The sequence below is a fragment of the Triticum aestivum genome, chromosome 7D, assembly GCF_018294505.1.
Source record: "Triticum aestivum cultivar Chinese Spring chromosome 7D, IWGSC CS RefSeq v2.1, whole genome shotgun sequence".
NCBI lineage: Eukaryota > Viridiplantae > Streptophyta > Magnoliopsida > Poales > Poaceae > Triticum > Triticum aestivum.
Window position 1 is genome coordinate 21,483,403 of NC_057814.1, and position 12,457 is coordinate 21,495,859.

Here is a 12,457-nt window from a genome sequence, read left to right on the forward strand (position 1 = left end):
TTATTTTTCTGTTCTTCCATTAATTATAATTAGTATATATATCATATTTGACGATGGATTAATTTAGAGATGCGTTCATGTCATTTCAAAAATAAAGTGCGGAAAAATATTTATACTCTTCCCAATTATTGCTCTCAAGTTGCCAGCAACCATACCTTGGATCAGCTAGCTGTAAACTGTCCAGTCAAGATTATGAAGCAAGATCACATTGTGTTTGTGTTATTGCAAATCGACGTTGACTTTCGGTATCTCAAAAGTAACAACATTTTGGTCTCATATTTCTACCATTTCTTCTCAAAGTAATTTGCTTTTAGATTCTGTATTTATATAGCTTAATTAGTTTATTGCTCATGCATACTTTTCTGAATATAGCCTTATTTACTTAACAGTGTGTATTTCAGTAATCCTTGTAAGCCTCCATTGCTACTGCTCCTCATGATCAATATAGCTCAATTATCCACTATTTGTGCATATGTTGCCAACCTTCAGAATATCTAAATCTTGTCCTAGAAAACAAACAAAAGGAGAGCCACATGGGTACGCTTTCCCAGTCTTGAAGCTATTCCCCTGTGACTCTGTATCACATCACTGTGTGCATGCCACAGTACGGATTGCACCTTTAACGCATCACTTTTAATGCAGAGGTACATGAATATCCAAGTGATTGAATGCGCATGCCCGAAAAACAATTGAGCTTCAGCCACCACGAGAAGACTGGCATTGACTTGAGATGGCTTGCCTTCCCTGCTCTCTCTCTCTCTCCAAGACATTAAACTATTTTGATCATCTCATATCCTGAAGTGCACAAAATTTTGAGTCCATAGTCCATCTAAACTGAGATTTCCACCATACTTGCTATCGCAGGTGCTTGGCTTCTGGAATGATCGAAAAAAGAGGGAGCAATAGACGAAAGAGTTTAAGTACAGAGAGGTGGACAAGAATATAGCTGTTCCTTTGGATTAATGCTTGCTCTGTCAAAGCATTTCTTTTAATCTCTGTGAGCATATATAGCTTAGTTTGCTGGTGGTGGGCTTGCTACTATACTGCTCAGGCATTTCTGAATATATCCTTATTATTGTTATTACTTAACAGTGGGTGTTTCACAAACTGTATGTGCATGTGCTTAAAATTCTAAACATGCTGCCATCCATGTTAATTTTTTTGACTCGTCATCCATGTTATTTTCAAACCTTCAGAATTACTAAACCTTCTCCTAGAGAATACCTTGTTAAAAACAAGAGAACAAAACAAAAGGAGAGACACATTATGGACTCTGAAGCAAGCAGGCAGAACCTTGGTATGTCCAACGGTTTTATGGCTCTGCTGCCGGGCAGAACTCTGCTTGGTTGCACTTGCACATGCGTAGGCAGTAGGCTGTTGAAGGCTTCAAGGCATTGGCTCTGTGCCTCTGTATCACTGTGTGCATGCCGTGCCACAGTATGGAGACCTATGTCATCAGAGTGATGCGATGTGCATGCCGGAAAAATAATTGAGCTTCAGCCACCACGAGAAGACTTGCATTGACTTGGCTTGGAGCTTCAGCTGGCTGCCTCCCCTCTTGAGATGGCGTCAACAGGACTAGCTTGCATTCTCTGCTCTCACCAAGCCATGACTCTGCTTTGGTGATTTCAGATCCTGAAGCAACCCCACAAGGAGGAGGTCACCACAGGTCCAGATCTACATCGATTAAAGGTCAGGTTCGTTGCCCTTGATTTTTTTTTTTATTATTTTTTTGCTCCTGGGTAGCTAGGTGGATGCAGAAATGAGCAGTTTTCCTTACCATCACAAGCCAGGTATGGTGGCTGTTCTTTGGATTTGATGGGTACCTCAAGTTGAAGATCGAAGCCAGCTACTCTACTTGTCATCAACAACAAGCCTAGCACACTCTCAGCCACACCCATGACTCCATGATGGGTCAGGATCTCCATGGTTAAGCTTCAATGACAACCTCAACAGCCCCAAGTCATTAGGTCTAATTTTTTTGTGAGGATCCATGAGATTATTCTGATGGTTTCAGATTCGCAAATGCACTAGGAGGTCGCCAACATGGATCAGATCTAAGCCATTTCGAGGCAGGTGTGTCGTCATTCCTAATTTTCTCGCTCTCTTAGGTTGTAGTAAGAACAATATATCTCCCTTGGTGCAAGCAGAAAAAACACTTGCTGTAACTTTTGAAGTTAGCACGCCTAGTATATATACTTTGTGACTAATGCATCATCATTTATTCCAGCACCAGTAAGCAGGATAAAGATTTCTCTTGGAAGGACAAGCTTCTTAATTTGTGACGACTTCAAGGTCTGGCGAGCGGGAAGGTATGTTCAGGTTTTAGTTGCCGTCCATCATTTCCCTTGGATTCACAAATAATCTGGAATTAATCTGTAGCATAGTTGTTCATAGCGCTCATTACTGGTGACATATTTAGCATTTAGCACATGATGGGTATATGCTCTTGCAAATCAACATTCTTGTTTCTTTTAACCTGGTGTTATCTGTTAATTAGGAACTATAGTTTGGATTACAATCACACAAAACTTCAGCCAACACACAAGTTGCAACTCCTGCCATAACAGCCTTGTTTGCTTTATAATGAAGCCGATCACGAAAATATTTTTCTCTTGGCACACCAAGGCGTTGACTACCAAACTGCAGTCACTCTGCACAACCACAGGGGTATTATAGATTATATTTATGCACCTATTCTAGACATGCCAGAGCCTCGACTTCCTCTGCACTTACGCATCTGTTAACTGAATCCAAGCAGAAAAAGGTGCAGTTTTCTGAACCCAAGTTACACCTTGCTAAAAAAGGCGCAGTTTTCTGAACCAAATTCCACCTAATTAAAGTCGTTTTAGTAACAGCAATAATTTATCGGTTTCTCCTAATGACCTCTATGCATTACAGCTTTGTTTTATCATTCATTTTCTTGATTGGAATGAATCTGTCTTGCAGCTAACTCAACAACTCTACCTATTTGTTTCTCGATGCATCTGGAGATACTATTAGATAGAGGTTTAGAAAATATGGAACCAAGTAACCTGGAACTGGCACATTAGCCATCTCTCTTAAAGTAAAATATTCATATCAATGAGCTGGCAGCTATGTCAGATTAGTCCTTCTTTGTCATACTTGGTTTAAATGTCAACATTTGATGCATTTTAACCTGAGATGTTCTTATGCAGAAGCGGAGCATGCATGGTCAGTTCTTTGGTCTGACTTGTTCTTGACACTTAACAGCATTAAGTTTGCTGCGGCTGACTATACGACAGTCCTAAGTGATTTAAAATTCTCGTGGACCTGCTTGTCATAAGTACTGTTTTCATTGATTATGTGGGTTAGAGTTAGAGAAGTTAACAATACGAAATAAGAGCCTAGGAGTTTACTATTTTGATTTTTTTTGTTTTGCTTATTTCACTTTTCAATTGTGGTTGTAGAGTTTGAAGTGTTTGCTACTAGCAGAATACACTAAATGTTTAATTAATGCATCACTTCATTTTGCAGTGGTCATTCTGATAAAACTGAGGAGAGTATAGAACTGCACCATCACCCAACAGTGGGACATTAGCAATTCTCAAAGTAATGGCGGAGATTGTGATTTTTCTAGCCATTAAAAAGATCGGAATTGCCTTGGCAAAGGGAGCGGCAGACCAGGCTAGCGTGCAGTTTGCGAAGTATGGCACACAACTACTAGAGCTGCAGAGCACCATGGGCCGTCTTGCTAGTGAGCTTCGTGTAATTCATGATGTTCTCTGTCAAATGGACATTCGAAACCGCAACAATCAAGTATATGAGGGTTGGTTGGAAGAGGTACAGAAAGTAGCACATGTAATGGATGAGTACTTGTATCTAGTTGGTCAAGAACATGATATAGGTTGTTGCTTTTTCCTGAAGAAAGGGGTTAAAAAGCCAAGATCTCTGCTTTCCTTCAACCGGTTAGCTCTCAAGGTGAAGGAAACAGAGAAACACCTCACCCACCTGTCAGAGATAAAAAACCGATGGGTTACCCTGATAAATAATGGGGATACTAACAGCTCAAATTACATTGTCAAGAGATCCCAAGATCTAGCAAATATTTCACGCTCCCTAGATGAAGAAGATCTAGTGGGGGTGGATGAAAACAGAGGAAAACTCGAGCAGTGGTTGGCAGGTGATGATTTCGAATGCTCTGTGATAGCTCTGCTCGGAATGGGAGGTCTTGGTAAAACTGCTTTAGCTGCAAATGTTTACAAGAAGGAGAGGGATAAATTCCAATGTCACGCTTGGGTCTCCATCTCTCAAACTTATTCTAGAGAACATGTCTTGAGGATTATAATCAAGGAAGTTTGTAAAGATAATGCTAGTGTGTTATCTAGCACTGTGGCTATGGACATTGTGTGCCTTGAAGAGACACTGACAAAATTTCTGGAGCAACGAAAGTATTTGATCATATTGGATGATATTTGGACTCTGGAAGCATTTGATGATTTGTCCAGGATGCTTACTCATAATGGTAAGGGCAGTAGGTTGATCATCACAACAAGAGAAGGCGCTGTTGCTGCACATGCCTCTCGAGGACATACCATAACAATGGAAGCTTTACCCGAAGACAAGGCATGGGATCTATTTTGTAAGAAAGCCTTTCCAAGAGAAACAAATCATGAATGTCATGCAGAGTTGAAGCCTTTGTCCGAAGAAATAGTTAGCAAGTGCAAAGGCTTGCCTCTTGCTGTTGTGTCCGTTGGTAGCCTCTTGTGTGTGTGTGAGAAAACCATGGAAGAATGGAGAAGAGTAAATAACCAACTGAGTTGGGAGATAAATAATAATTCGAGGCTTGGCCACATAAGGAATGTTTTGCATCTGAGCTTCATCTACCTTCCAACACACTTGAAAAGTTGTTTCCTATACTGCAGCTTATTTCCAGAAGACTATCTTTTTACAAGGAAAAAGCTTTTACGGTTATTGACAGCAGAGGGATTCGTTAAGGAGAGGGGTAGAAACACATTAGAGGAAGTTGCAGAAGGCTATTTAAAGGAGTTGATTGACAGAAATATGCTACAACTTGTTGAGAGGAACTCATTTGGTAGGATGAAGAAATTCAAAATGCACGATATCTTGCGTGAGTTGGCAGTGGAGTTGTGCCAGAAGAACTGTTTTGGTGTTGCTTATGGTGGTGAACGCAAGGGCACTCTTGAGATGGATGGACGCCGATTAGTACTCCACAAACTAATGAAGGATAATCCTGAGCCAGTTTATGGTATACACCAACTTCGTACTGTCATTACACTAGACAATAGCATGCCATCATTCACTCTACTACCTCTGCTATGTAAGGAGTCAAGATATCTGACGGTGTTAGAATTAAGTGGTCTACCCATCGAGAAGGTTCCAGATGCTATTGGAGATCTTTTTAATCTCCGCCATTTGGGTTTGCGCCATTCAAAAGTGAAGATGCTCCCAAAGTCTGTAGAGAAGCTTTCTAATTTGTTGACACTGGACCTTTGTGGATCTGACATACATGAGCTGCCTAGTGGGGTTGTGAAACTGAAGAAGCTCAGACACTTGTTTGCTGAGAGAGTAATTGATGCAGAAGGGAGAGATTTTGAATGTCGGAGTGGCATGTGTATCCCCAAAGGTCTTGGAAATCTAAAAAACCTACAGACTCTTCAAGCATTGGAAATACAGGATGAGTCTGCTAGACATTTAGGTGAGCTGAGGCAAATGAGAAGCTTGAGGTTATTGAATGTGAAGGAAATCTACTGTAGACGCATCGGTGAGTCTCTAATTCAGATGAGGTATCTGTCCAACCTAGATGTGAATTCAAGTGATGAGAACGAGGTTCTCTTGCTGAATGCCCGCCTGCCAAGCCTGCAAAGGCTACGTCTGAGAGGACGACTAGCAGAAGGGGCGTTGGACGAGTCTCCTCTCTTCCAAGCTGATGGGGGCCAGAAGTTGTATTCATTGGTTCTATCTTGGTCATAGCTGAGAGAAGACCCCCTGCCATCCCTTTCTCGGTTGTCCAACTTGACGGAGCTACGTTTCACCAGAGCATACAACGGAGAGCAGCTGTCATTTCTCACGGGTTGGTTTCCCAAGCTGAAGGTTCTCTCTCTAAGAGACCTGCCTAATCTGAGTCGTCTAGAGATACAGCAAGGTGCCATGGCGAGCCTGGAGGAACTATACTTAGTCAACCTCAGCAGCATGACGGAGGTGCCGGCTGGCATTGAGTTCCTCACGTCCATCAAGTATCTAGGCTTTCACCAGATCAGCAGAGACTTCTTGACATCCCTGCGCCAGTGTTCTACAATCCAAGGAGGGATACTCTCACGGGCGAAGTATTCCCTCCGAGATTGACCTGCTACTCTGGTCAGGAAATGTGCATGTAGGTGAGCTATCACCAATCACCTGCCAACTAGTGTACCATTACTTGCTTTCTTCCCCATATCTAATCGTACTAGTTTAACATGGTGATGTGATATGGTGTTGGTTATGCAGGTCAAGGAAGGAATGAAGATGCTTCACCAACGAGTTAAGGCGGCCTTGGATCTCACTCAATGCTGCTGATCTGCTGTACAGTCCGGGTTTCCTCTGCTGTTCCGGAATGTCCAACCGTGCGTCTCCACCAATTGTTGCTACCTCCACTACAGTGCTTCACTTCTGCTACTACTGCTGCCTACTGCTGCTAGGTTCGTGCCATTGTGTGCTTATCATTTGTGATAATAAGACGGCACTTATCGTGAGACTGACTGCGAGCAATTTATGTTTCCACATTCAAACTACTTTACATATGTACTGCTATTTGTGTGTGCATATTGTAAGACAGACTTGAGTCGTGTTTCCATTTTCAGACTTTTTCGCGTGTGCTAGTTGGGAACAATGTATGATCTCGCATATTTCAATTGTGGCTGTTAAACGAAAGTATCGGCTTGTGATTTATAATCCTCAGATATTCATCTTGAGAGAATTGGCTTGTGATTCAATAATGCAGCATCTAGGGACGAGTGGTTTGTCTGTGGTGGTGTGGATGCTCTGCTTTTTCACTGTTGTTGTCGTCTCCTGGTGTGGTCTGTAGGTACCAGAGTTTCCCTTCTGCTATCACGGTGGTGTGTGTGGACTCGGCTCCTTGCTGCGCTTTTACCGATGATGTCGTTGTCGTGTTGTAGCCTCGGCTGCGTGTGGCCCTTTCTTCTTGGTGTGGACTCGGTGCTCCTTGCCCTTTGACTGCGCCAATAGCTTGGGTTTGGTCTCGGCTGATTGGAGCTCTTTATTTACGGTGGTGATGTTTCTCGTGCAGCCCCCCAGTGTCGAGGATGGTGGAAAATGATGGTTCTCCGTTTCTTCTTTCTTTTTGGCCCTTGCCCTGTTGTCGCTTCAGTGCAATTTTCTCTTTTCTCTTTCATTGTGTTAGGTGATGTGATATGTTTATTCTCTACCTTGCATTCCCTTGTAATTTCCTGGCTTTGCCAGTTCCTCCTCTCAATGAATGAAACGTAGCGCGGCTACATTTCGTAAAAGAAAAATCAATAATGCTCAGGTATTCATTCTCATTGTCATATGGTTGCTGTCTTTGGTTGCTGCTGTTGTAACTTCTTTGTTGCTGCTGTTTCCTTTCAGGATTACGTCCTTTATTTGCTATACATTGATTGATAGAAAAGTTTCGGAGCCTACAGTATGCATCATTGTAGCTTAGCCTCTGCTTTCCTTTTTAGCACAAAACTCGTGTATAGCAGACCGAAAGGCTTCTCATACAGAGCAGCGCTACAGCATCAGGATCTTAACCTCTGCTTTCTTCTTCTTCATTTCTCTTTCCGTTTTGTTAGCATGTATAGTTTCCATGCTTCTCTACATAATTTGTTCCCAAGTTGCCAGCAATCATGTCTCGTGTCAGCATGAACTAGCCGTCCAGTTGGAATTCTGAAGTAAGTGGACATCATGTTTCTCCTATGGAAAATCGACACTGAATTTTAGTCTCTCGAAATTAACTGAAGTCGGGCCAGAATACTTTGAGTACGTTCTATACGGAGATTTCCACCATACTTGTGAGTATCGCAGGTGCTTTGTAGCCGCAATTATCGAAAGTAAATGGACAAGAATACATGCTGGTAGTATAGTTAGTTCCACCGGGTTGATGGATCCTCTGTCAAAATAACTTCCTTTTGCTCTCAGTATCCATAATAGTAGCTTAAATTGCTGCTGACGGGTTAGCTACTGTACTGCTCAGGCTCATCTGAATACAGCTTTATTGTTACTTATTAATGGCGGGTGTTTGGAAAATCCTTGTAAGGTTCCAGGCTTCTGACACAACACACCACTGTATGCAGTGTTCCAAAAACCCATGTAAGCTTTTCACCAACATTTGCATAAACTGAAATACAAATTGCCGTCCATAGTCATTTCCAATGCTTCAGAATTTCTGAATGCAGAGTCGCAGATCCCCAAGGGAAACGTCAAACAGCGTATGGTTATGCTTCGAGTAGAATACTGAATACTGTGCACAACGACCGATTGTGGAAGTGGTTCAACGTGGGGTCCTTGAACGTTGAAGTGATTGAATATTCACACATGCACATTGCTTGGAAAATAATCGGAACTTGGAGCACAACCACGACCACATGAAGACTAGCATTGACTTGACTTGCAGGTTCTCTGACTGGTTCGCAGTCGCACTGCCTTCAACAGGACTGCCGTGCTCTCACCTGCTTTTGATGGGTATCAATATTCTACATCTAAATAGTTGGCTAATGTGGTTGTTCTAGAAGTAATTCCAGCCACACAAGAAAGACTAGCTAGCATTGACTTTGACATCAGCGCTGCCTCTTGAGACGGATTCAACAAGACTAGTATTCCATACTCTCAAGAAAACCATGACACCGTTTTGGTGATTTTGGATCCTGAAGCGCACAAGGAAGAGGTTTTCACTTTCACCTAATATGATCTGGATCTGGAAGGATTACAAGCCAGGTGCGTTCCTAGCTAGTTCTCTTGTAAATATCTTAGTAGGGTCGACGCAAAAAAGAATGAGCAATTTTCCTTGCCATTACAAGTGGTGGTTCTCTGGCTTTGATGGGTAAAAGGAAGAATGAGGGCTCCTCAAGTTGAGGATCAAATATCCAGCTACTTGTTTTCTTTCGAAATGGCAGGATTCCTGCATTCACTAAGAAGAAAAGAGTTTCTCCGTTAATTGGGGAAAACTGAGTAAAAACCAAATTGCCCAGTTAATTATGGAGAACCGGCCGAAAACTATCAGAACCGCGGATCGACACACATAATATACCCATGCACACCACTCAAAAAAGGGCCACATCGAGACAACACGCATGCGTAATCGTCATCACTCCTCCCCTAGATGTGTCATCATCATCCCTAAACTCCGAGCAAACGACGCCGACTTCGCCGTAGGCGATCGCCGACCCAACCCACACAAAGGCAAAGCCCCTAGAGGGGAATACATCACCAAGGCGCCACCATCATCTGATCAAGTAGGATCAAGGGTTTCCATCAGAGCTACAATGATTCGAGCGGGCCCGGAGAGGTGCGTCAACAATACAACTATGCCTCCAAGAAGGTACGGCCACCGCTATCGCTGGTCACCACCATGACCATGACAGAGACAGGGTTTTCACCCAAGCTCCCGACACCACCTCATCCGCACATCATCTCAAAACGACACCCACCTAGCACCACCACCGAGCCAGCTCGTAGCCGAAGAATGCCAATGTGGTTGTTATATCCCTCTATTTATCATCAATAACCATCTTGCACACTCTAAAAGTCGATCTGAATGATACCCATGGCTCCATGAGAGTTCATGATCTCTATGAGCAAGTTTCAATGCAACAATACCAGCCAAGACATGAGATTTCTTTTAGAAGGCTGTTCTGATGAATCCAAATCAAAATTGCGCAAGGAGGTTAATCAAGATAGATTGTGTCAAATTATTACGAGGCCGATGCATGGTCCTTCCCTAGATAGTTTTTTCGGCTATCCTAGGTTGTACTTAGAAGAACCTCCTATAGTTCTAACAAAAACCTCGCATGTTGTTTCTTGCATCTTAATTAACAATTCTATCAATTTGTTTGTATACATATATCAAGATATCATTACATGGATATTGAAGAAAATATGGAACTAAGTTACCTAGAACTGTCACATTTGTCATAGAAAATATGATCCTATGACATTATTGCTTTGTTTCGTTATTTATTTTCTTGATTGCCAAACATATTTCATGCAGCTTAATGACACAACTCTAGCAATTTTTCATTCCGTTAATGTGGAGATATTATTCGATAGATGTTGAGATATGGAACTAAGTTATTTGAAAAGGTCACACTAGCCAACAACATGGAAGTACAATATTCATATCGGCAAGCTAGCATGTATATCAGATTGCTTCCCTCTTTTACTTTAGTTGGTTGAAATTTCAACATTTAGGCCATTTTAAGCTGAGATGCCCCTATACAGAAGAGGGTCTGCACAATCAGTCATTTGGTATAATGTCACTCGTGCTTGTTAGCAAATAACACTAAGTTTGTCGCAGGGGACTATTGCACAGTCTCGAGTGTTTTATATTTCTCATGGATCGGCCTGTTCTAAATACTTGTTTGTTTGATTGTGTGGGTTAGAGCTAGATATGTAAACAAGAACTAATAAGAGTTTCAGAGGATTTATCAGACACATTTTGCTTATTGAGCTTTTTAGTTGTGTTGATAATGTTTAAGTGTTTTGACAAGTGCTTGGTCCTAGCAGACTGCACTAACGGATTAACTTATATATCACTAACTTCATCTTGTAGTGGTCATTCTATTGATATTGACTAAAATATACAACTAGGCGACCACCCAACAGTCAGAAATTAGGAATTCTCATAAAATAATGGCGGAGATTGTGATTCCACTAGCCATTAAAAAGATTGGCATTGCCTTGGCAATGGAGCTGCAGACCTGGCAAGCACACACTTTACGAATATGGGACACAACTAATAGAGCTACAAGCCAGCATGGATAGTCTTGTGAGGGGGCTTAGTGTAATGCATGATGTGCTTTGTCCAGTGGGTATACGAAACCACAACAATGCAGTATATGAGTAGTTGGAGAAGGTACGAAAGGTAGCACATAATAAGGATGACATGGTGGATAAGTACTTGTATCTAGTTGGTTGAGAGCATGATACGGGTGCTGCTTTTACCTGTAGAAAGGGTTCTGAAAACAAAGTCTCTGCTTTCTTTGAACCAGATAGCTTTCAAGCTGAAGCAAATAGAGAAAAACCTTTCATGCTTGTCAGAGAGAAAAAAAGCTGTCACTAGTAGAAAACAGGGCTTTGGTCACAGCACAATATACATATTAGTCCCGGTTGCATCCAGAACCGGGACCAATGGGGGCACTGGTCCCGGTTCGTGAGGCCAGGGGCCTGCCGGGCCTCGTGGGGGCATTGGTCCCGGTTCGTCTGGCCCCTTTGGTCCCGTTTGGTGGGACGAACCGGGACCAATGGGCCTCGCTCCTGGCCCACCACCATTGGTCCCGGTTGGTGGCTTGAACCGGGACCATAGGCTGCCCTTTAGTCCCGGTTCATGCCACAAACCGGGACCAATGAGGTGCCTATATATACCCCTCGCCCGCGAGCAGAGCCTCACCCCTGGCCCATGACCATTAGTCCCGGTTTGTGCCACAACCCGGGACTAAAGGGTTGGTCCTAGTTGCGGTCAGAGTTTAGTCCCACCTCGCCAACCAAAGGGCGCTCACACCGGTTTATAAGCCCGTCCCTCTCTGCCTTGTTGAGCTCCTCTCAAAGTGAAAATAGATGCCCTTATACAGGGAATTTGACCTAAATTCAGAGTAAATTTCTTTGAAATTCATAGAAATTTATTATGAATTTAGGTTGAATTCTCTCTATAGGCGCATCTATGCTCATTTTTTTATGTTGGGGTTGACGATCTTTACAGACTTTTTGTGTGTTGAATATGCACCATTCAAAATCAGTCTCTGCTTTGAATGGTTCATTTTGAACACACAATAAGTTCAAGAAAATGAAATCCCTTTGTAACAGATGAGTTTTCGTCCGAAACCCTGATACTTCGAAAGAGATTGTCCATTTTGTTCACGAAGTGCATCCAGCTTTTGCCGTAACCCTCTCAACTTTTTAGCACATGCTATGTGGGTGAAATGATGATACCATGCCAACTTTCAACCTTTTCAGAGTTCATTTGAAGTGCTTTTCAATTTCAAGGTCATTTAGCTCAAAAAATTTAGTAAATGCATGAAAAATAACAAATGAAGTCAGAAAGGGTTGAAAATTGATGATGTAGCTTTGAATGGTGCATTTTGAACACACAAAAAGTCTGCAGTTCAAATAAGTTCAAAAAAATGAAATGCCTTTGTAACAGATGAGTTTTCGTCCGAAACCCTGATAGTTCGAAAGAGATTGTCCGTTTTGTACACGAAGTGCATCCAGTTTTTTCCGTAACCCTCTAAACTTTTTAGCACAT

The 12,457-nt window shown here is 42.3% G+C and overlaps 1 protein-coding gene across 2 annotated transcripts; it reads left to right on the forward strand.

Annotated features, from left to right (window-relative positions):
• Nucleotides 1-130: 130 nt before the first annotated feature.
• On the forward strand, nt 131-6,953 carry LOC123164817 (disease resistance protein RPM1). Of its 2 annotated transcripts, XM_044582408.1 has the most exons (7): nt 131-1,697; nt 1,794-1,929; nt 2,018-2,076; nt 2,231-2,312; nt 3,499-5,694; nt 5,781-6,359; nt 6,469-6,953. In XM_044582408.1, exons 5-6 carry the CDS (start codon nt 3,577-3,579, stop codon nt 5,799-5,801), a joined length of 2,139 nt encoding a protein of 712 aa, XP_044438343.1. In that variant the 5' UTR covers nt 131-1,697; nt 1,794-1,929; nt 2,018-2,076; nt 2,231-2,312; nt 3,499-3,576; the 3' UTR covers nt 5,802-6,359; nt 6,469-6,953. The 2 variants fall into 2 exon arrangements, with proteins under 2 accessions (XP_044438343.1, XP_044438342.1); XM_044582407.1 differs by having other exon boundaries at nt 136-1,697; nt 3,499-6,359.
• Nucleotides 6,954-12,457: the final 5,504 nt, after the last annotated feature.